Source organism: Brassica napus, chromosome A1, assembly GCF_020379485.1.
Source record: "Brassica napus cultivar Da-Ae chromosome A1, Da-Ae, whole genome shotgun sequence".
Taxonomy (NCBI): Eukaryota; Viridiplantae; Streptophyta; class Magnoliopsida; order Brassicales; family Brassicaceae; genus Brassica; species Brassica napus.
The window spans coordinates 13,591,658-13,613,536 of NC_063434.1; the positions used below are offsets into that span (position 1 = coordinate 13,591,658).

At 33.9% G+C, this 21,879-nt stretch overlaps 3 protein-coding genes across 7 annotated transcripts; 2 read left to right on the forward strand and 1 right to left on the reverse strand.

Annotated features, from left to right (window-relative positions):
• Positions 1-1,993: 1,993 nt before the first annotated feature.
• Positions 1,994-7,015, forward strand: LOC106360573 (RNA-dependent RNA polymerase 6). 3 transcript variants are annotated; one of them, XM_048776666.1, is made up of 3 exons: positions 1,994-2,207; positions 2,872-5,590; positions 5,873-7,015. In XM_048776666.1, the coding sequence occupies exons 2-3, from the start codon at positions 2,876-2,878 to the stop codon at positions 6,752-6,754; spliced, it is 3,597 nt and encodes a 1,198-aa protein (XP_048632623.1). In that variant the 5' UTR covers positions 1,994-2,207; positions 2,872-2,875; the 3' UTR covers positions 6,755-7,015. The 3 variants fall into 3 exon arrangements, with proteins under 3 accessions (XP_048632623.1, XP_048632628.1, XP_048632624.1); XM_048776671.1 differs by having other exon boundaries at positions 2,047-2,207; positions 2,875-5,590; XM_048776667.1 differs by lacking the exon at positions 1,994-2,207 and adding an exon at positions 2,435-2,691.
• A 3,026-nt stretch (positions 7,016-10,041) lies between these two features.
• On the forward strand, positions 10,042-13,619 carry LOC106359534. Of its 2 annotated transcripts, none has more exons than XM_048776680.1 (5): positions 10,042-10,761; positions 10,886-11,808; positions 11,969-12,079; positions 12,142-12,316; positions 12,695-13,619. In XM_048776680.1, exons 1-5 carry the CDS (start codon positions 10,536-10,538, stop codon positions 13,441-13,443), a joined length of 2,184 nt encoding a protein of 727 aa, XP_048632637.1. In that variant the 5' UTR covers positions 10,042-10,535; the 3' UTR covers positions 13,444-13,619. The 2 variants fall into 2 exon arrangements, with proteins under 2 accessions (XP_048632637.1, XP_013654668.2); XM_013799214.3 differs by having other exon boundaries at positions 10,043-10,761; positions 10,883-11,808.
• A 5,135-nt stretch (positions 13,620-18,754) lies between these two features.
• Positions 18,755-21,749, reverse strand: LOC106360571 (serine/arginine-rich splicing factor SR34A). 2 transcript variants are annotated; one of them, XM_013800187.3, is made up of 13 exons: positions 21,603-21,744; positions 20,903-21,150; positions 20,697-20,827; positions 20,542-20,607; positions 20,377-20,451; positions 20,123-20,273; positions 19,983-20,029; positions 19,850-19,907; positions 19,689-19,738; positions 19,535-19,591; positions 19,327-19,454; positions 19,117-19,240; positions 18,755-18,999 (listed from the first exon to the last, which is right to left on the reverse strand). In XM_013800187.3, exons 3-13 carry the CDS (start codon positions 20,781-20,783, stop codon positions 18,979-18,981), a joined length of 864 nt encoding a protein of 287 aa, XP_013655641.1. In that variant the 5' UTR covers positions 20,784-20,827; positions 20,903-21,150; positions 21,603-21,744; the 3' UTR covers positions 18,755-18,978. The 2 variants fall into 2 exon arrangements, with proteins under 2 accessions (XP_013655641.1, XP_013655640.1); XM_013800186.3 differs by lacking the exon at positions 20,903-21,150 and having other exon boundaries at positions 21,603-21,749.
• Between the last annotated feature and the right edge of the window lie 130 nt (positions 21,750-21,879).

A 21,879-nucleotide genomic window follows, 5' to 3' on the forward strand; every position in this document is an offset into this window, starting at 1 on the left:
TTATTCTTTTAGAAGTTTTCTGATTTATAAATTCTAAATTCATTAAATTGTTTTAAAAATACACAAAAATCTATAAATATTATAGAGAAACTATTTCATAGTCTATTAATTGACCGAAATAATATGTAAAAGCATTTTCCGCGCGTAGCGCGGACAGAGAATCTAGTGAATATAAAGGTACATAAACCTCGATGGATGTTTATATTATGGGGGTATCATTAAATTAATTAGTTATATTAATGATAGGTCAAATTAAAATGTTAAGGATTTCTAGTGGTGGTCTATTTTTTTAAAAATCACACATTAAAAGAGTTATGACTTCTCTTTTAATAGAATAGATTCCAATTATTTATGTATTTCAGTATTTTACCTAGAAATCTCCACTTTTCTCCTAGAGCCGCCACATACCGAAATATATCAGTTCTTATTTTTTTATCGGACTACGTTAGTTCTTAAACAGACTTTAGAGAGAGACTAGCGATTTTGGCAATCTTGCAAGAGAGAAAGATTTATCTATACATTTTTGGAGAAGAACCCCTGAACCCTCATATATTATTTGCTATTGATATCATGTTCTCTATCATTGTTGTGTTCACAAAGTTATACAATCATAAAGTTAAAGATTACTTAGTTTCACAGAGTTAGACAATCAATACAGTTGAAGTTTTACTTAGTTTCACAAAGTTAGACAATCGAAACAGTTGAAGTTTTACTTAGTTTTACACAGTTATACAATCTTAATCAGTTACAGTTTCACTAAGTTCTTTAAAGTTATACTATTCAAATAAAGTTTCACCAAGTTCTCGGAGTTCTAATAAATCCTTATGAGTTACGTATCTCTTCATTCGAGTCCGTTTCATGTTGTGGCACTGAATCAGTGCTTATACTATTCAAATAAAGTCTTGCATGTGCTCTGTAGGTTTCCGGGTCGTCAGATTTGTAGATCGTGCTAGGATTTACAAGGTTGTTTCACCGCCTTCAGATGTTTCGACGACGGTACTTGGGACCATGGCCGTTTCTACTCCTCTATGACTCGACCTTCTCCGGGTTCACCTTCTCCTCTTTCATTCTCGTTCAGATCACTTTGATTCAACGGGACCGAAAGGTTCTTCGTACGAAGCCTCCTATATTGATGCATGACTAGAGTTTTGATTCTACTAGGATTCCGATTTCAAACCCCTCGAGAATGGGAATGTGATGATTAAAAGGAGAGATAACTGTCGATTGAAGAATGAGTGAGAGAGAGTGAAACCGCAATGACTTAGACGGTTTTGGGAAGTTATAGAGAAGAAGATCTTAATTCTATGGGTCGGATCTGGATGGTCCGCAAATAAAATAACCCTTGGTAGGATCGTAGTTATGCAAATTTCCCTTGGTTTCGTGGTCTTTTACAAATTTTCTTCATTTAAATAAAGTTTTATTAAATTAATAAAAAAGGGAAAAATATCACAATTTTTTTTTTCAGTTAATAGTATTGGAGCATTTGATTGGTCTCTTTCTCGGTTATTTGGGATAAAAAAATTGGAACTGTTTTATAATATTTCTATTTTAGGAGGTGTTATCGGTTTATATATTTTGATTGATTTAGAAATCCATATAGTATTTATAAATTCAAGTAAAATATACAGATTTTTAAACTTTTTCGGATTAGTATTTACAAATCTAGAAATTTTTCCTCGGAGTTGAGTCTTTGTATTTTTAACAAAAAAAATTCAAACAAATCTATTCAAATCCATTATAAAATCAAATTTATTAGTAAATATGTTCGATTGAATAACACTTGACTTGATATAGATCAATTTATGAATCATTAAACCAATAACACATGATTTTAATACAGATTTAAAAATTATGAAACCAATAACACTAGATTTAGTTTGGATTTTTAAATCCATTAAAATACAGCAACCAATAACTCCGGCTAATACAATTGAAGAGAATAAAAAGGCTTGTTGCCAAAAAAAAAAAGAAGAGAATAAAAAGGCCCATGTTTAAAAGCCCATAAAGAAACGTCTACTCATACGATTAACACAACACTGTCTCTTCCGTTGACTGGTAGAAGACGATGGTTGATGGTTTTAACTTTTGGCTATGGCGGTTCCAGTGTCCTAGTATACTAATAATCGCTCACTGTCCTGTTCTTCTCCGCATTGCTTCCATGTCTCTTCCGATCTCACTGCCAACCTTGGGATCGAAGATATCACTTTGTAAGTCTCCAGGGCCTCTTTGTATAATTTTGTACGGTCGTTAGGGTTTTAATTATCTGCATAATTAAACCATCAGTATCGTCTCCTAATTTGATGTTTCTTCTCTTTGTACGTTATTTGTCTGATCATTGGTTGATGATGATGTTAAATGCTACTTATTAAGAAGAATCTGAGATGTATCTTTCAGTGACTCAGAGCATTATTGGGGGTGATTGGTAGTTGCTGTAGGTGCTGTCCACAGCCCTATTTATTTCCACAGCACCAAATTCAGAGCAATCAAGCTTTAAATTTTTTTTTGAAACCACAGCTCTTAAAATATCCTACAGCTGTACAAGTGCTCTGCAGAGCCAAATATCCAAAGCAATTTTTTAGTGCTTCAATAAAATTCTACAGCAATAAAATCTAAAGCCACAGCAAAAAGTCTACAGATTTTTTTCTACAGCAAAATATTTAAAGCTACAGCCATTACCATAAACAATCAAAGGTGCTTATGGCGTCACTTTCCTTTGTTGATCTCACCTGTTTGGTTGTCTATGCATGATGATTCTAATGTCTTTTTCATTGCATCTGCTTATTTTCTTGCTGTTTTTTTTTTTAACTATTGTGTATTTTTGGTGATCTGATTACTGTGACTCAGAACATTTGTTCTTTTTTTTTATCTTAGGAGAATGGGGTCAGAGGGAAACATGAAGAACTCGGTTGTGACACAAGTAAGCATTGGTGGGTTTGGGGAGTCAACAACTGCAAAAGAGCTTACAGATTACCTTGAAGAAGAAGTTGGACTCGTTTGGCGATGCAGATTAAAAACTTCTTGGACTCCTCCTGGTTCTTATCCTGATTTCGAGATCACTGACACTTCAAACATCCCCACATTTGATGGTTACAAGAGAGTGGAGCCTCATGCGTTTGTCCATTTCGCGGTCCCTGAGTCAGCAGGTCGTGCAATGGATGCTGCGGGGCAGTCCAAGCTCATCCTCGATGGCCAGCCTTTGAAAGTCAGCTTGGGGCCTAAGAACCCGTACACACTTAACCAGAGAAGAAGAACGACAACACCTTATAAGCTGACTGGTGTTTCGATTGAGATTGGGACCTTGATTGCCCGGGATGAGTTTCTTGTTTCTTGGAGAGCTGAAGGGGTTGATTTCCTCGTAGACCCTTTTGACAACACCTGCAGATTTTGCTTCACAAAGAGCACTGCCTTCTCGTTGAAGGACACAATGATGTATGCTGTGATCAACTGTGATTATAAGTTGGAGTCATTGGTGAGAGACATACGAACAGTAAGGCAGTATAGAACTCTGGATGGCTATGTGCTACTCTTGCAGCTGGCTTCATCACCCCGTGTCTGGTACAGAACTGCTGATGATGATATATATGAAACTGTCCCTGTCGATCTCTTAGATGATGATGACCCTTGGATCCGTACCACTGATTTTACCCAAGCTGGGGCAATTGGGCGGTGCCTTTCATATCGAGTGCTCATCTCTCCTCGGTATGAGAAGAAAATGAATACAGCATTGGACTATCTAAGGGCGCGGAGAGTGCAAGAGGAACGTGTGAGGTGGCCTCCCAGGATTCGTGATGAGCCCTGTTTTGGGGAGCCTATTACAGATCATTTCTTCTGCATTCACCACAGGGAAGGAATCTCCTTTGAGATCATGTTCCTGGTAAATGCGGTGCTGCACAGAGGGGTTTTTAACCAGTTTCACTTGACTGAGCGCTTCTTTGATCTTCTTAGAAACCAACCCAAGGATGTCAACATTGCTTCTCTCAAGCATCTCTGTACCTATAAACGACCTGTTTTTGATGCGTACAAGAGGCTGAAGCTTGTTCAGGAATGGATTCAGAAAAATCCAAAGCTTTTAGGGAGTCACGTACAGTTGGATGATATCTCTGAGATCAGAAGGCTAGCGATCACTCCAACCAGAGCGTATTGCCTACCCCCAGAAGTTGAGCTCTCCAACAGGGTACTCAGGAAATACAAAGCATTGTCTGATAGATTTTTGCGCGTAACTTTCATGGACGAAAGCATGCAGACCATGAACTCACATGTTCTTTCTTACTTTGTTGCTCCGATTGTGAAGGACCTTACATCAAGCTCTTTCTCTCAGAAGACCCACGTTTTCAAAAGAGTGAAGACCATATTAACCGATGGGTTTAAACTATGTGGTAGACGATACAGTTTTCTAGCATTCTCGGCCAATCAGCTCAGAGACCGCTCTGCATGGTTTTTCGCTGAAGACGGGAAAACAAGAGTGTCGGATATAAAGACATGGATGGGGAAGTTCAAAGACAAGAATGTGGCAAAATGCGCTGCTAGGATGGGCCTGTGCTTCTCCTCCACATACGCCACTGTGGATGTCATGCCTCACGAGGTTGACACCGAGCTTCCAGAAATAGAGAGAAATGGGTATACTTTCTCTGATGGAATTGGTACAATCACACCTGATCTCGCTTTAGAAATAATGGAGAAACTTAAGTTGGATTCGCACTGCAGCCCTTGTGCTTACCAGATACGTTACGCCGGTTTCAAAGGAGTTGTTGCTCGTTGGCCTTCAAAAGATGATGGAATCCGGTTAGCCCTTCGACACAGTATGGATAAGTTCCATTCCAAGCATACAATCTTGGAGATCTGTTCATGGACCAGGTTTCAACCTGGGTTCTTAAACCGGCAGATAATTACCCTACTGTCTGTGCTTGGTGTTCCAGACGAAATATTCTGGGATATGCAGGAAACTATGCTCTGTAAACTGAACCGCATCCTTGATGATACCGATGTCGCATTTGAAGTTCTTACAGCATCATGTGCTGAACAGGGAAACACTGCAGCTATCATGCTAAGTGCAGGTTTCAAACCAAAAACGGAGCCACATCTACGGGGAATGCTGTCTTCAGTCAGGATTGCACAGCTCTGGGGTCTCAGAGAAAAATCTCGTATTTTTGTTACGTCAGGAAGGTGGCTAATGGGTTGCTTAGACGAAGCAGGGGTACTTGAACAGGGCCAATGCTTTATCCAAGTCTCGAAACCGTCTATAGAAAATTGTTTCTCCAAACATGGGTCTCGTTTTAAGGAGACGAAGACAGATCTGCAAGTAGTGAAAGGTTATGTAGCCATTGCTAAGAATCCTTGTCTTCACCCAGGGGATATAAGGATTCTAGAAGCTGTTGATGTACCCGAGCTGCATGACATGTATGACTGCCTACTTTTTCCTCAGAAAGGCGAGAGGCCACATACAAACGAAGCTTCTGGCAGTGACCTTGATGGCGACCTGTACTTTGTGGCTTGGGATCAGAGACTCATCCCTCCCAGCAGAACAAGCTTTCCCGCCATGCAATATACTGCAGCTGAAGAATCGAGTAAGGGCCGTCCTGTCAACCACCAGGTCCAATATCTATATCCCCACTACTTTTTTTCCGGTTAGCTGAGATGATGACGCTTAAGATGGATAGATGATTTGTTTTTGGATGCTTGTAGTGATTATTTATGCTTGCATACTGAGTTCATCCTGCTGCAGGAACTCAGATGAATGGGATATTAGAAAACTTAGTTATTATCAAAAGTGCAGTAGTGTCATGATGCTAGCGCTGCTAATCTAGTAATGATTTCTTTGTTTTACTTTCTTTTCTACGACAAGGACTTTGGTAATTGGTCGGTTTTGTTACAGGACATAATAGAGTTCTTTGTCAAAAACATGGCGAATGAGCATCTGGGTACAATATGCAATGCACACGTCGTTCATGCTGATAGGAGTGAGTATGGAGCCAGGGACGAAGAATGTTTGCTACTGGCGGAACTAGCTGCTACAGCAGTCGATTTCCCAAAGACAGGGAAGCTGGTGACAATGCCTTTCCACCTGAAACCGAAACTCTACCCTGATTTCATGGGAAAAGAAGAGTACCAGACTTACAGGTCGGAGAAGATCTTGGGTCGGCTTTACAGACGTGTAAAAGAGGTTTACGACGAAGATGCAGAAGCTTCCTCAGAAGAAAACTCAGACCCGAGTGACATCCCTTATGACACTGATCTCGAAGTACCAGGATTTGAAGATTTTGTCCCTGAGGCATGGGGTCACAAATGTAGCTATGACGGGCAGCTAATTGGTCTTCTCGGGCAATACAAGGTGCAAAAAGAGGAAGAGATTGTGACGGGTCACATCTGGTCCATGCCTAAATACACAAGTAGCAAACAAGGCGAGCTGAAAGAAAGACTGAAGCATTCTTATAACTCCCTGAAGAAAGAGCTGAGGAAAGTATTCGAGGAAACAAAACCGGAGCACGAGAGTCTCAGCGAAGAAGAAAAGAACGTCATGTATGAGAAAAAAGCTTCAGCTTGGTATCATGTCACTTACCATCCCGAGTGGGTGAAGAAGTCTACAGAGCTGCAAGAACCTGGTGAGTCGTCTGGTCATGCGGTGATGCTGAGCTTTGCTTGGATCGCAGCTGATTATCTTGCCAGAATTAAAGTCCGGTCAGGGGAAATGGGAATGAAAATGGACTCGGCCAAACCTGTTGATGCTTTGGCTAAGTATCTTTCTCAACGTCTCTAAAAAGTTAACGTTCGGAGCCGTAAGGCCACTCTGCCATGTATCTGCAGAAAACAGATACACTTCAATGTTTGTTATATAGCTAGTTTTTGGATGTGCTTTGTGTTCTTGTGAAAACTGTCTCTCTATGTGCTGAGAGAAACAAACTTCTTGCCGTTTACCATCTAAACTGGCTTTGCTTGTGGTTATGTATTTTACTGATTTTATGTTGTGGACCGAAATTGGCTTCGGGTTTGGTTAAACAATATGCTCTTTTCAGCTTCATAGATAAGTATATTCACTAACTGTTGGTTTAAGTAAGAAAAAAAAAATATTCAACTGAAAATCTATTCTTTTTTTTTTAAGAAAAAAAAGAAAAATGGGAAATAGATAAAATGCTACTTTCTGCACAATAAGAGATGAATGCTATTTTATTAAGATAAACTTATAAAATGATATTTTCTAAATTGTTAATATTTTTACCAGAACGGTTTTGATATTTACGAGTATTCTAAATTATTTTCTAAACTGTTAACTATGTCAACTCATAAATTTGATCATATTTTTTCTAGATTGCTACAGATTTTCATGAACTTGTGTTATCTTTTTCTATCATTTTTTATATTTTTCTAATTAAATTTTCTTTCAATATATCATGATTTTATTTTGTTTTTTTTGAAAACATGTTTGTTTGTACTATATAACGTCTATTCAATACACATATATTTTTGACGGAAACATATAATCACTTTCATCAAATTCTAGATACACTCATCACTTTAGTGGTTTGAGATGTTAGTGACAGTGATTCTCCTTTTATTTTCTCATATGCTGCAACCTCTGCCTGAACATCAACATCTACTTCAAAATCAAGAAATCAAAGAAATATGCTTGAATCGATTAATTTGTTCTTCCACACCATCTTCTTTCTTGCCCCCTTCTTCTTTTTGATCTTTCTCTTTCAAGAAACTTACAAGTGAATTATTATAGCCTAAACCGACAAAGTTACCACATATGAAAGTTTCTATGGGATCTCTAATTCCTTGGTTGTTTTTCCCGATCCCATAAACTCGCAATCTCATAAAGAATTAACATCAAAATTAAAATTTAGATTATCCATTCGCGCGCGAGTCTGTATTAATAGTTTAGTTTATTAAAAAATTTATTTACATAAATTTTATCTCTATGAAAATATATCAAAAATTATTTTTTTTTGTTTTTATACTTATTTTTGTCTATATAAGTATACTCTTTACAATATATATTGTTAGTTGTGAAATAGTTTTTGGATTCTTAGTTTTCAAGTTAAAAATTAGGAGTAGGCGTTTGGGTTATGTTCACAGGTCTTTTCAGTTTTAGAGTCTTCGGGATTAAAGATTTATGCCACATTCAGGTATTTATAATTTCAGTTTGGGTATGGTTCAGATTTACGTGTTCAGTTCCGATTAGAATAAAATTTTTAGATTATTTAAAAAAAATTCATATATGTTTTAAATTTCTGAAAAAAATAAAAAATAATATATAACATATAAATTTGATTGTTTAAATCAGATTGATTGTACATATTAATTTTTTAAATCAGATTGTCACTAGGCTACCACCACTTGGTTAATTGACTAAGAAGTTGATTGGTTGGAGTTTTAAAGTAGTTTTTATACTTATTTTTGTCTATATAAGTATACTCTTTACAATATATTTTGTTAATTGTGAAATAGTTTTGGATTCTTAGTTTTCAATTTAAAAATTAGGAGTAGGCGTTTGGGTTATGTTCACAGGTCTGTCAGTTTTAGAGTCTTCGGGATTAAAGATTTATACCACATTAAGGTATTTATAATTTCAGTTTGGGTATAGTTCAGATCTTTACGTGTTCAGTTCGATTAGAATAAAATTTTTAGATTATTAAAAAAAAATCATATATATTTTAAATTTCTGAATAAAATAAAAAATAATATATAACATATAAATTTGATTGTTTAAATCAGATTGATTGTACATATTAATTTTTTTAATCAGGTTGCCACTAGTCTACCACCACTTTGTTAATTGACTAAGAAGTTGATTGTTTGGAGTTTTAAAGTAGTTTTTGGTTTTTGATTTTTTAATATTCATTTTCTACCCAGTCATGATTTTGGCGAAGTAGTTTTCCCATTTTTTAGGGAAACTAGTTTTTGATTCCTTTTACCATTACTATCTGAATAAATTATTATTAATTTTTAAATATTATTAAATTTAAATAAATTATGTAGCATATAAGACCTATACTTACCATTCTACAAAGCACACAAACAAACGTAAAACAGCGCTACTTTTCTAAGCAATTCAAAAATTATCTTCACTACTATTGAAACAATTAAGGTTTTATTAAGGTAAGTTAATTTATTAATGTTTAAATCAATATTTTGTATCATAGATTTTATAGGAAATTAATTAAAGTTGTTAATTAAAATTATAATAGTTTTGTTAGACTTTATTAACTACTTTTGTTTTATAAAAGAATTTCTATTAATTTTTATATAAAATATTTTTAATAAATATTATTCATTTGCCATTGTTTTTAAAATAGAACTAAATTTTAGTTTATTCAAAAATATTATTATGTACTAGACCATATGTGTAGACCTATATTTGCCACAATTTTAGAAATATTTGTTAATTTTCGTTAAATTTTTAATTTAAATTCGTAAATATTATTTATCAACAATTATTTAATTCTAATTTTTTACATAAAATTATTGCATATATGGTTAAATTCAACACATAGAATTAAAATTTTGTAGTTAACCATTAATGAATATACAGTATAACCTCTTTAAATTAATACTCTATAAATTAATATACACTAAAAATCTCTATAAAATAATATAATTTTATAGTCCCAAATTAAGTTTTTGGTTTAATTAATATATCGATAAATTAATATCTCTATAAATTAATAAAAAAAAATTATACTTTTGGTGTAATCCCAACATTATTAATTTATAGAGATTTCACTGTATATAGATTATAGTTATGGTAAAAGTTTATTGAAAAATTATGTCTACTTTAAGGTTTTACTTGTAGGGATATCAATATATATAATATGTACAGTTTTATAAAACAAAGTATATATATATATATATATATATAAATTTATGTTTAAACATAGAATTAAATTTTTAAGTTTATGTTTAAGCATAGATTCTATATTTTGTGTTTGCTATTTTTTTAAATTTTTAAATAAGCTTATATGTGTTTTGGTAATAATATTTTATATTTTATTATTTCCAGAATACATATTTTACTATGAAAATATTATTCGTTTTATTATTTTTAAAGCAAAACGCAAAAACTAAAAACCAAAATCTAAAATTATCAATATTGCTTTTTAAGAAGACTAAAATCTACTGCAAAATTAAAAACCAAAATCTAAATTTAAAATCCAAAACCCAAAAACTAAAAATAGAAACAAAAATCAAAAAATCTAGAAACCAAACAAACAATCATCAAGTAAATTGTTAACTATAATAGTACAGGTAAGTGTTTCAAAAAAAATAATAATAATAGTACTGGTATTTCCTGTATTTTTAAATAATGTGTGGTCATAATTAATTGGTCACTTCTTTTTGACGGTAATAATTAATTAAATTGTTTAAATAATTACAATTTACAAGGTTTCCCTATAAGGCTTAGGCCACTAAACGGCCCACAAAGAAGCTTCTAATACTGATTTAACTTTTATATATATTCGCAGTACTTAAGATAACTGCACAGACACTTGTTCTTCTTCAACGGTCTCTTCCACTTTTTGGGGAAGAAAAACTAAACGATGGCAGATGGTTTTGGCTACGGCAGTTTCTCCGGAGCACCGTACCCGTTCTGGCTTTCGTCTCCGTCTGCTTCTCCGTTTCCTGCAACCTATCCGTCTAATTTAACCCAAGGAGGAGGGTTTGATCCGACGATTTCTCATGGCTCTTACCACCGATCGCCATCTGATCGGTCGAGTAACCCTTCTCTAACTCAGATGCCTTCTTCATCGTGTTACGTTAAAAACGGTAAATATTATAATCCCACTGTTGAACAGTGCCGAGATGGGCTTTTCATGCATTCGTATTCAGTACATGTTAGCTAGCTAGCTTATGATCTTGTTTTAATACTGAAATGGGTTTATGTTAGGAGGAAGTTACGGTCCCAGGGGTGAAGATTCGTATACATACATGATACCACCGAGTGGATTACACCACCCTTCATCATCTGATTATTTATTAGAGACTCAACGCTTTGACCGCATTCCTTATAAATCAGACATGCTAGTCAGAAACTCTCAGGAACCATTCTATTACCCTGATAATATTCAATCCAGCTTCCCCGGTTCTTCTGTTGAACCTGTGCTTGGATATGGTGAAGCCACTGGTCATGTCAAGCCAGATCTTCGCAATGAGACAGTTGGCTCAGCAGGTTTAAGAAGTCCTCGAGCTTCCCACCCGCTACAATTTGATAGCAAGTCCTCGGAGAAACGAGAAGGTAGTGGCGTCTCCTCCCTTTATCAGACGCCAAAAACTTTCCTTGCTGACAGTGAGAATGGTGTTTCTGAAACCTCCTTGGAGAATGCTATTGACGATTTAAATTGTGATGAGCATAGATCCTGGAACCACTTCATGGTATCTTCTTCTGAGGGACCTTCAGCTCCTACTATTATGTTTTCTGTAGGAAGTGTTGCAGTGAAAGCCGGTAACGGAAATGCAGCTCAATCAGCTGTCAACCGTAAAGCCCCTTCCGATGGTAGTGCTAATCGAGATGTTCAAGCCAGTGAAAAGACATGTCAATTACCCGAAAGGCATTTATGGGATCAAGGAACTTCTTGTCCAAGAGTGACTTCCGTGGTTAATGCCATGCATAATCTGTCAGAGGTGCTTGTTTATGAATGCTTCAACAATGGGACCTGGCTGAAAAAGGAACAACTTGACAACCTTGATAAAGTAGTTGAGAATCTCACCAAGTGCTTAAACAAAAGCACCGGTAACAAGACAATAGCAGCGGAAGCATCAATTCCAACTCAAGCTATGCATGTTTCTTGTCCAAACGTGGTTGACCTTAATGAGGTATGTGATGCAGCTCAACCCTGGCATTTGCGAATTACATCTTGGGCAGAAAGTTTGTCATGCTCTGAGCTGATAATTTATTTCTTATGGGTTGTGATGGTTAAAGTTTTTGATAGAACATACACATTGCTTGTTATTTGCTTAACGATACCCTTTTCAGGCCTCAAATGTAGTTGCTAAAGACCGTGAAGGGTTTAGTGTCAAGCCATTGGATAGTTTTGGCTTGAAAGAGCTGGTGGATAAGGATAAGTATGAGAATGAGATGACCCAGGTATTACTTACATATTTGAAATATTTGTGAACTCTTCTTATTTAGGAATCTTAACTTTGCAGAGTATTAAGAACATACTTGCTTCCAACTTTCCTGATGGTGAAGAAAACCACCCACAAACTCTCTTGTACAAGAGCCTCTGGCTTGAAACTGAAGCTGCCTTATGTTCCTCAGCTTGCGTGGCTAAGTACAGTCGCATCAAGAATGAGATTGATAATCTCAAATTGCAGAATAGAGGTTCGTAACTATTAAACCAACCATCTCTTTTCTCTGATCGTATTATTGACTAGAGCTGCATTGCAAGACCATTTTGTCCACTATCCTCCTGTCATAGCTGCAACTGCTATGGTTAGTTTCTTATAAAAGAAATCCACAGGCAGTTTAAACACTAAAAAGATGCTGGTAGATGAGATTAGGATGCTGTTTGCGTCTTTGTCTAAGAAGGTCTATCAGCCAATATTGGTTTAGCAAGTTTATGAATAGTCAAGTTACGGTTTTAGATATAAATATAGTATAAGAAATCCTTTACCCTTCACATCATCTTGCGAATAACCTTCAAAAGTGTTTGTTAGACATGTGTTTTTATTTTAACAGTTCATCTTTTGCTTTTGTCAGAGATCTCTGCAGGTGCATCAACCTTTATGCAAGAACCTTTTCTTAACTCCCAGAAACCAGTTTCCATTATGAACAGTGCAGAGCAGGAAACGACTGATTCACTTATCAAACACGGAAGCAATAGTGGGAAAGATATAGTAACAATGAGTCATGCACCACAAAGCTTTAGATTCAACTCTGATTCCGTTTCTGCAGTACCATCAGTTATGTCCAGAAGCTTTTTTGGTGGTTTAGAACAGGAACATCATGGAAACTTCAAGCCTGATACTGCAATCTTTGGAAAGATACGGGACGCAATACAGCAGGAATCCTCTGGATTCACCACAGAGGAAAAACATATAGATGTTATAGACAGGTTTCAGATTCTGAAGCAGCAAGAAACAAAGCGCAAACTCATGTCTCAGAACTGCTCAGAGGCAAGAATTGGTGATCAGGAGGAGAATCCAGAAGCTTCTGAGGTGGCTAATATTGGCAGGAGCAGCCAAATGAGTGATGTCATGGATAGGTTCAAGATGCTTAAACCTGAGCAAGTTGAGGAATCTCTCAACCGCTTGGACACAGATTCAGATTCTGACAAGGACCAGCCAAGAAACAAGACACAAATTTGTGACCATCTTTGGGAGTCGATGATGATTATCGGTGGAAATTCTGTGAAAGAGACGTGTGCCAGTACTGAAGAACCATCTGCATCCGGCGAAGGCTACGAGAGCCCGATCTCGGATTGGGAACATGTCCGCAAGGATAATTGAGTACTGCAACTTCCTTGGACAAGAAGTTTCGATCGTTTTTATGGGTAGTGAATAAATAAATAATTGAGTACTGTCCTCTTAGTGAGCCAATCTTTTCATTTCTCAACACACCAGTGTTATCACACAAAACGTCCTATAAGATTACTTTGTTTATAATGCTAGTATATACAAATAAAACAAAATTACTAGTTTGAAAATAACTTTGATACTATATTTGCCGTAGTGCAAATTTAATATTGCATTAAATATAATTTTGTTATGTTCAAATTTTTTTATAAAAAATCAAAAACATTTAAAGAATTTCCAAAATAAAATAAATAAAATATATTCCTATACATTTTCTAAGACTTCATTTCAGTGAAACATTGAAACATTTTCTTTTACTTTAAACATATATATATATATATATATTATAATATATACCAATTTAGAATTGAAAACAAAATATTTATATAAAAATAAATAAAAACAAAAACCTGCGCGGTTGCACGGATCGAGATCTAGTAATTAATTAAAACTCTGCGAACCAAATTGGTAACTCTATGTCCATATAAACGATGAAAATTTTTTGTCTCCGAGATTTAATATAACTTTTTTTATCCTCTACTCTTGTATTAAGCAAAACTAAATATAGTAAATAATTTAATTTATGGGAAATTGCCACAAATACCACATTTGTGGTACCACTTTTCATGTCTACAATAATCACTTTTACTTTCACTTTTAATGAAGGGTAAAACACACTTATACCCCATAGGATTAACTAATCTAGACTTAGGGTTTAGAGTTGAGGGATGGAGTAAGGTTTTTGGAATGTGAAATTTAGTATTCTAATAAATATATAAATAAATACTTAAAAATATAAAAAAAATTTAAATAGTTTCAAACATAATTTTCAATTTTCAAAAAAGAAATTTAAAAAACAATAAAAAACAAATTTCGAAAAAAAGAAATTAAAAAAAAAGTTCTAATTTGAAAAAGAATAATTCAAAAACATAATTTTTTTTGTTTTTATTATTTATTTAAATAATGATTTATTATATATATATATATATATATAACAAAGGTATAAGAGTATTTTGCCACTTAATGAAAAATATATTTTTGAAAGTGTCCTTTTAGTAGCGGTAAAAATGAAAAGTGGTACCATGAAAGTGGTAAACATGAAATTTAACCTTAATTTATTTTTTATTTTAAGTTATAAATTAAACTTGAGTAACTATACTCAAATTAATATAAATTCATGGATTTTACTACATACTTTAATTTTTAGGTAAAACATTAAAAAAATTTAAAACTTATGTTTAGCGTGGATTAGAATCCTCTCTAAAACCTAATAATATAACCGCCTAGGAAAAATTAAAATAATCATGTACATGAATTTTAACATAAATTATGAACAAAACTTGAAAATTACAAAAGTATGTATAAGATTATAATTGGGAAATTACCACAAATATCACATTCTTTTTTTTTACAACAAAAAAAAGAGTTTCATATGGACTCTGAAAACCAAATGGGTAGCTCCGCATCCATATGGACAAAGAAAGACGGTTGTCTCCTGGCACTCCGTGCTAGGCTGTCCGCCTTTTTATTTTGCGTTCGCGAAATATGGATGATCTGTGAGCTGTGAAAACTATCATTCAAAATCTTGAGGTCTTCCAAATAAGCTTCAAAAGCTGGCAATTCCTCTGGTTCTGAAACCATCTTCACCAATTGGGAACAATCCGTTGCAAATGTGATCTGAAATTGATATAAGTTTCTCATACATTCCATAGCCCAAAGTAGTACCTTGTCCGGCCATTGGGTCAAGTTCTTTCCAGGAGGCATCCACAAGTTTTTTTTATTTACACATTTATCCATTGCATTTACAATAATAAGTATTTCCTTTTTGTATTTATTTTTATTTACAGATTCTGCTATTGCATTTAAAATCAATTTAATTTAATTAATTACAATTCCAAAGCTTATCTAACCAAATCAATATTCATATATTGATCATTATTAATATTGTATGAATATTAACTAAATCATCTGTATTAAAAGGAGAACCTTTTCAGTATGGTCAATTTAGTTAATATTCGTACAATATTAATAATGTATAATGCAAAAAACTAAATTTTAGTATGTTTATTTTATTTTATAATAAATTAAAAAAACAACAGGTTAATATATGAATAGTATAATTACATCAAATTGCATCAAAATATAATTTTTTTAAATATAATATTATGAACAAATAAAAAATATTATAACCAAACATCTATATTATAAAATATTTTATTATACTCTATATGTAAATTACAAAATAAAAAAAAATATACATGATATTTGTTTTATAAAACCAAACTCATAAACCCAAGTTAAATTAAACGTCCGCGCGCGCGGATCAAGCTCTTTAAAGTAGATAAATTTGTGTGTTTGTTAGTGTGTCTATGAATCAGTTAATTTATACTTATTGATCAAAATTAAGCATGTACAAATGATGAATAAAATATAAATAATTCTTCAAAATAGTATGTTATATTATTACACTTTATTGTCACATTGTATTACATCTCTTCTTCTTTTTCACCTCATGTGGTAGTTTTTCACCTCCTTCAACTACAACAAAAATTCTACCAACTCCTTCGCAAATCATATTTCTTCATATGTCTCGTGGCTCGTATCACGCACAAGAAAGAGAAACTCTGTCTATTTCATTCTAAATTGTCACATACTTCCTAGATCGAGGCAAAGGTATATTCTTCATTTTTTTCTGCTATGTACAAATAATTTATACACATTGTGTAACGAAGATTTGACGTGTTGAAATAGAAAAAAAAATCATAGAATATGACATTGATAGAAAATCAGAAATTTGGCGATCATTTTTTCTTTGGGTTAGCCATTTGCTCGAAAGGAACCATGCACGTAAATTAAGCTCATAAATATTATAGAGGGAAAATGTAATTTCCAGTTTTAAAGATCACTAGATTTTGACTCACGCTTTTAAAAGAACATAATTTATTAACTTTTAAAAATTGTATTTAATATATATATATATTTTACTGAAAAGATATATGTTTGTTTAAAATATTTGTAACATAGTTATATTTATAATTGCGATGATTTTTTTGATAAAGTGCCTATAATTGAGATGATTGTATATGTTTATAAGAAAAGAAAATAAATTATAATTGTAATTTGTTAGTAGGTGGAGCCTAGATGTTGGATTTAAAGAGAAGTTCACTGTGTAGTAGACACACACCTTCAAATCGCATAAGTAAATTTTGATTGGTAAAAATATTATTCGGTTATTTTGTTGTTTTGCATTGGTCTTGATTTATTTAATGATCAAACTAAGATAAGATAACCCATAACCTATTGATAATTTTTTTTTAAAGTCGTATGAGTAAATCTGATTCTAGATGAAACAATCTATTAGTATAAAAATAAAAAAATAATTTTTCAAAATAAATAATCAGAATAAATTTGTATCTTTACTTTTTTGGGTAACATACCAAAACAATATTATGGTCTTTATTTTTTCTTAATATGCCTTTATGTTTTACAAAGTGTTTTTATTTTTGTGTGCTATTATTCAACAAACTTGTATATGTAAACAAAATTAATTTCGAAAGATATGTTTCCTTATTTAATAGGCAAAATTAATTAAAAAGATCCTAAAAATAAACAATGGCATGACATTATAAATAAACTGAAAATTAATGGCAAAATCGTAACAGAGATTCTGCTTTAATAGATAACTAGACTTTGATCTCCGAGCCTGCGCGGGTATATTTTTCAAAAATATGTTTCTATTTATTTTTCATGTCAATAATATAAATGCTAGGCAAAATACCCGAATCTGAAGAACCGAACCGATCTCGATCCGAAAAATAGTACCAAACCCAAATCAAAATTGATTAAATATCTGAATTATTTAAAATTTTGGTTTTTAGAGAACCAAAACCTAATCCGATCCGAACCGAAGTATTCAGGATACCCAAATGTATCTGAAATAGATTTATATACATATATATATATATATTAATTACTTTTAGATTTAGTATATATAAAAACAACTAGAATATATATGATACTCTTAAGCTGGTTTAAATAATTTAAAACATATATAAATAATCAATAGTAAATATATAAAATAGTAAAAGTATACTTAAATCACCAAAAAATACTTAAAAATAATTATTGATTCTCTATCCAAATATTTGAACTAAAACAATTTATATGTTAAGTTTAGGTATTCTCACATATGTTATTCAAATTTATATTTAATATATTATTTATTTATAGTTTTTGAGAAATTTAAAGTATATAATATATAATGAATTTTAAAATATTTAAAGTAATTTAAATAGGTTATCCGAACTCGAACCGAACCCGCAAAAATCCGAAGCGAACCCAAACTGAAATTTAGAAATATTAGAATGATGCTGGAATCTTTGACCCCGGAAACCCAAAACCCAAACAGACCTGAACCGAACTCGATTAGGTACCAGATATATAGTTTCTCATAATATAATGGATTTCCAAATTTTCTTACAAATATAAGCCAATTACTTTTTTTTTCTCTTAATATACTGCTATCCATGTTTCTAAACAAACATATTTTTCAAAACTACAATCTATGTTTCCAAACAAACTTCTCTTGTAAAACTGCAATCCATGTTTCCAAACAAACTTTTTTTTTAAAACTACAATCTATGTTTCCAAACAAACTTTTCTTTTAAAATTGCTATACATGTTTCCAAACAAATCTAATTTGTACTTGTGTTTTAATAAGATAGATATAGATTCATTGAAAAAAAATCTGATTGACATAACTTAAAAGAAATGTGGAAGCACTTAAAGGCTTTTACACCCATGTCTGGGTTCGCAACCCATACTATGCAATTTCTTGCAGATTACAGGAAATCCAAGTTTCAAGTCATGGAAAAAATAATTTATTAATGCAGACTACGGAAGAAAGACATACAAGGACTCTTCAACATGGTACAAATATATCTGATCAGAAATAGATCTTCATAGAACGGTTCAAATGATACAGTTAAACATAAATCTCATAAGACATGTAACATTGTCAGTTATCGTCTATGTAATCTTTCTCGTAGTTGCAACATCCTATAAATCAGCATTTAAAGAAAAAACTACAAAGAAATATTTCTGGAAGAGGAAATCCTCCAGATAAGATTGTTTTTTGAGCGTTCACATTCGTTAGAAATTGAATAGGGAAGTAACCACAATGCAGATCTCAGAGAGTCTAACCAATAAAACTTCCATAAACATTAGTACAGTTGAAAGTAAACTGTAATGTTGAAAACCATTTTAATAACCATTAAGTTGAGTTATTGAAGAACTACGAAGTACGAACCGAAAAGAAATATTTCAAAGAACCGGTTTTAAAAAAGACAGAGTAGCAAATAAAAACAAAAAGTATTAAAAACAAGGATTCAGAACAAATACAGTTTTGTGCTTAAAATAAAACTTCCAGTTCATCTCATTCGATCTTTTTCTGCTTGACAACTTTCGCAATCACTCACTGCCTTGTTGAACCTGACAAGGAGACAGTTTTGTAACATGTTTCAGATTAATCTCTATTTGGCTTTTATGTCCATAAGTTAAATGTATCATTTCCAAAACTATTCTATTTGTCTACTGTCTGTTGTATACCTTTGCTGGAGATTTTGAGAGAGACCTGGACCTGGACCTGGACCTAAGGGGGCTCTTCTTCCTGTCAGGAGATGGCGATCTAGATTTTGATATTGATCTGGCAGGGGATCGTCTTGGTGATTTACTGCAATAAACATTTGATAAGCACAACAAGACTCCATCTGTTTAAAACGGGAGTTATATACACATGTTTAGTGTAAAGAAACGCACCTCATATCCTTCCTTGGGCTCTTGCTTCTGCTGATGCTGCGGCTACGGCTGCGATCACGGCCTCGGCTACGGCTACGGCTTCTGCTTCTGCTTGGGCTTCTTGACTGGGAGCTTTCATATTTCTTTACCTGCACATAAGAATAAAACACGGTCAAAAGAGGGTAAACATATAAACATAGACAACTAAGACTGCAAGGATAAACCATACCCTTATATAGCCTCTAGCCCATGGGTTTTTGAACTCTGTATCATCAAGTTTCCTTATCTGAACAACAACAACAATCACAATTTCGCAATATCAGAAACTAAACAACTCACAGCTTTGATATGCAGCAAGAGAGAAGAAAAGAGTGGAATCTTACAGCATACTTCATGTCATCGTAGTTGGTGTAGTCAACAACACCATAAGCTCCTGGTCATATTAGTTATTAAAGATATGTCATGCTCATGTGTAAGAAAAAAAATAGATAAGAAATAGTCTGCCATTTCAATTGAGCATATAAGAAAGTGTAAACCAACGCACCATCACGGTCTCGAGTGACCTCAGCGAAGCACACATCACCAGCCTTCCGCATATGATCCTGAAATGATGGTTTTAATATGAAATAAAAAAAAAACAAAATGTTGCAGCGTAGAGCATAAAGTAATCATCATACCTTCAAATCTTGCCATGAAGCAGATGATGGAAGGCCACGTACAATAACTGCAGATAGCCATCCATGAATACATCAGAAAGAGGTACACTCCAGCCAAAACTTTACCAATACGAAATTTCTCACAGAAAAAATACACAAACCTCGGAATTCAGAGTGTCGTGAGACGCCAAACCGAGCAGATCCACCACCGCCGCCACCACCACCACCACCTCCACGATAGCCACCACCACCTCCATATCCACCACGACGGTCACCTGAAGACTGTCCTCGCCCACCATGGGAAAGCTCAACCTGCATTCATAATGATTAGAAACAGCTGAGAACCAAATAAAAAAAAAACGTTTGGAATCCTGTCTGTGTCAAAGTGGTAAGGAAGTAATGAACGTTTTGTTACCCTCAAGCGGCAGCCGTCAAAGTTATAGCCATCACGGCCATCAACGGCGTCTTTGGCGTCCCGAGGGTGCTCAAACTACAAACATTCAACACAGATCTTGGTTAAGTATAACTAAATCTTGTAAATTTGGTTAAGACCAATGTAATATAAGACAACGAAGCGCACCTCAATAAAGCAATAACATGGAGGACGAGGTGGAACTTTCAATTCAATATCAACAATGCGGCCATACTGCAATTGAGAAACATTGTCTTAGAACAGTTGGGATTGTCATGCAAAAAAATGAACGGAGTAAAAAAAAAAAGGTAGCGAGAACCAACCTTGTAAAAGAGATCTTCAATCTCAGACTCCCTAATGTCGCCGGGCAAGTTACCAACATAGATTGACCGAGAAGATCGATCACTCATTGTTCCCAAAGGTTGTTGAAACGAAGCAAACTGCAGATATAGGTCTAAAAGGAAACAAAATAAATAAAAGGAGCATAGTTTACAGGTATAGACAAAGAATATTCACTCAGACAGCAAACCAAGTGAAAGCAATCCTCAGTAAGAGTAGTGCTCCACAAGCTCCAAAATGCTTAATTGCTCCAATGTGCTCCAAAAGCTATTTTTAAATATTGAAATCTATTTTTTTTTTCTCCAGATCTTCCCAAAGTGAGTAAGAATCTCCAAAGATGAAAAAAAAATGAAAATGAAACAAGTCCACATGGATCTCCCATTCCCTCTCTATATCCCTATGAACCATTGCAATGCTCATGTTCCAAGCGCATGCCATCTAACATAAAGAAAACATAAGTCATGACAAGATGTAACATAGAGACTAATGCATCTACCTTGTCCAGCTCCCTTTACTCAAAACATACAGCACAACTCTTACTGCGCAATAACAGTTTGTTTCAGACAATATATCTTTCAAGTATTTTGCTCTATCATCGTTACTCAATTATAACCATGTAGGAGAAAGAAAGCCTCCAACTTTCATAGTCCTTGTAAAGGTACTAAGAACAGTGTCGCCACTACAACAGTTCTGAAACCGTTCTAACAATTACCAATTTTTTTTAAAAAAAAGATCGAAACTTTAAGATTCAGACTTCAGTATAAAGAAGACCCATCAATTGAATCAAGAAAAGCAACCACACGAGACAACACTATTGGATTCAGAATAAACCCTAACGCTTGAAGAGAACACAATCAGAGAGAGAGAGAGAGGGGTGAACGGCGTCGTACCAGGAGAAAGCAGCAGCGGAGAAGAAGCAAGTGAGAGACTCGAAATCGAGAGATGGATGGCCGTGACAGTTTATCTCTAGGGTTTTCTTTAATTTATGGACTTATGTAAATTACCGACATTACCCTTACGTGATCTTTCAAGTCTGCCGATTTTATTTTTCGGTACCTCCTTAAGCATTTTGTTTACCGAGAGATAACTCTAAATTACATAACGAGTCAAAAAATTCCCCTTCACTAAAGAAATGGTAAAAAAAAAAAGGTAAAAGTCTCCTTTTTC

Coding starts and splice junctions, on each gene's coding strand:
- LOC106360573 (XM_048776666.1), top strand. CDS start 2,876: ATGGGGTCAGAGGGAAACATGAAGAACTCGGTTGTGACACAAGTAAGC. Junction 5,591..5,872: donor GCCGTCCTGTCAACCACCAG/GTCCAATATCTA, acceptor GTTTTGTTACAG/GACATAATAGAGTTCTTTGT.
- LOC106359534 (XM_013799214.3), top strand. CDS start 10,536: ATGGCAGATGGTTTTGGCTACGGCAGTTTCTCCGGAGCACCGTACCCG. Junction 10,762..10,882: donor ATCGTGTTACGTTAAAAACG/GTAAATATTATA, acceptor GGTTTATGTTAG/GAGGAAGTTACGGTCCCAGG. Junction 12,317..12,694: donor TCTCAAATTGCAGAATAGAG/GTTCGTAACTAT, acceptor TGCTTTTGTCAG/AGATCTCTGCAGGTGCATCA.
- LOC106360571 (XM_013800186.3), bottom strand. CDS start 20,783: ATGAGTGATCGATCTTCTCGGTCAATCTATGTTGGTAACTTGCCCGGC. Junction 19,592..19,688: donor ACGATGACATGAAGTATGCT/GTAAGATTCCAC, acceptor GTTGTTGTTCAG/ATAAGGAAACTTGATGATAC. Junction 19,241..19,326: donor AGCCCAAGGAAGGATATGAG/GTGCGTTTCTTT, acceptor TGTTTATTGCAG/TAAATCACCAAGACGATCCC.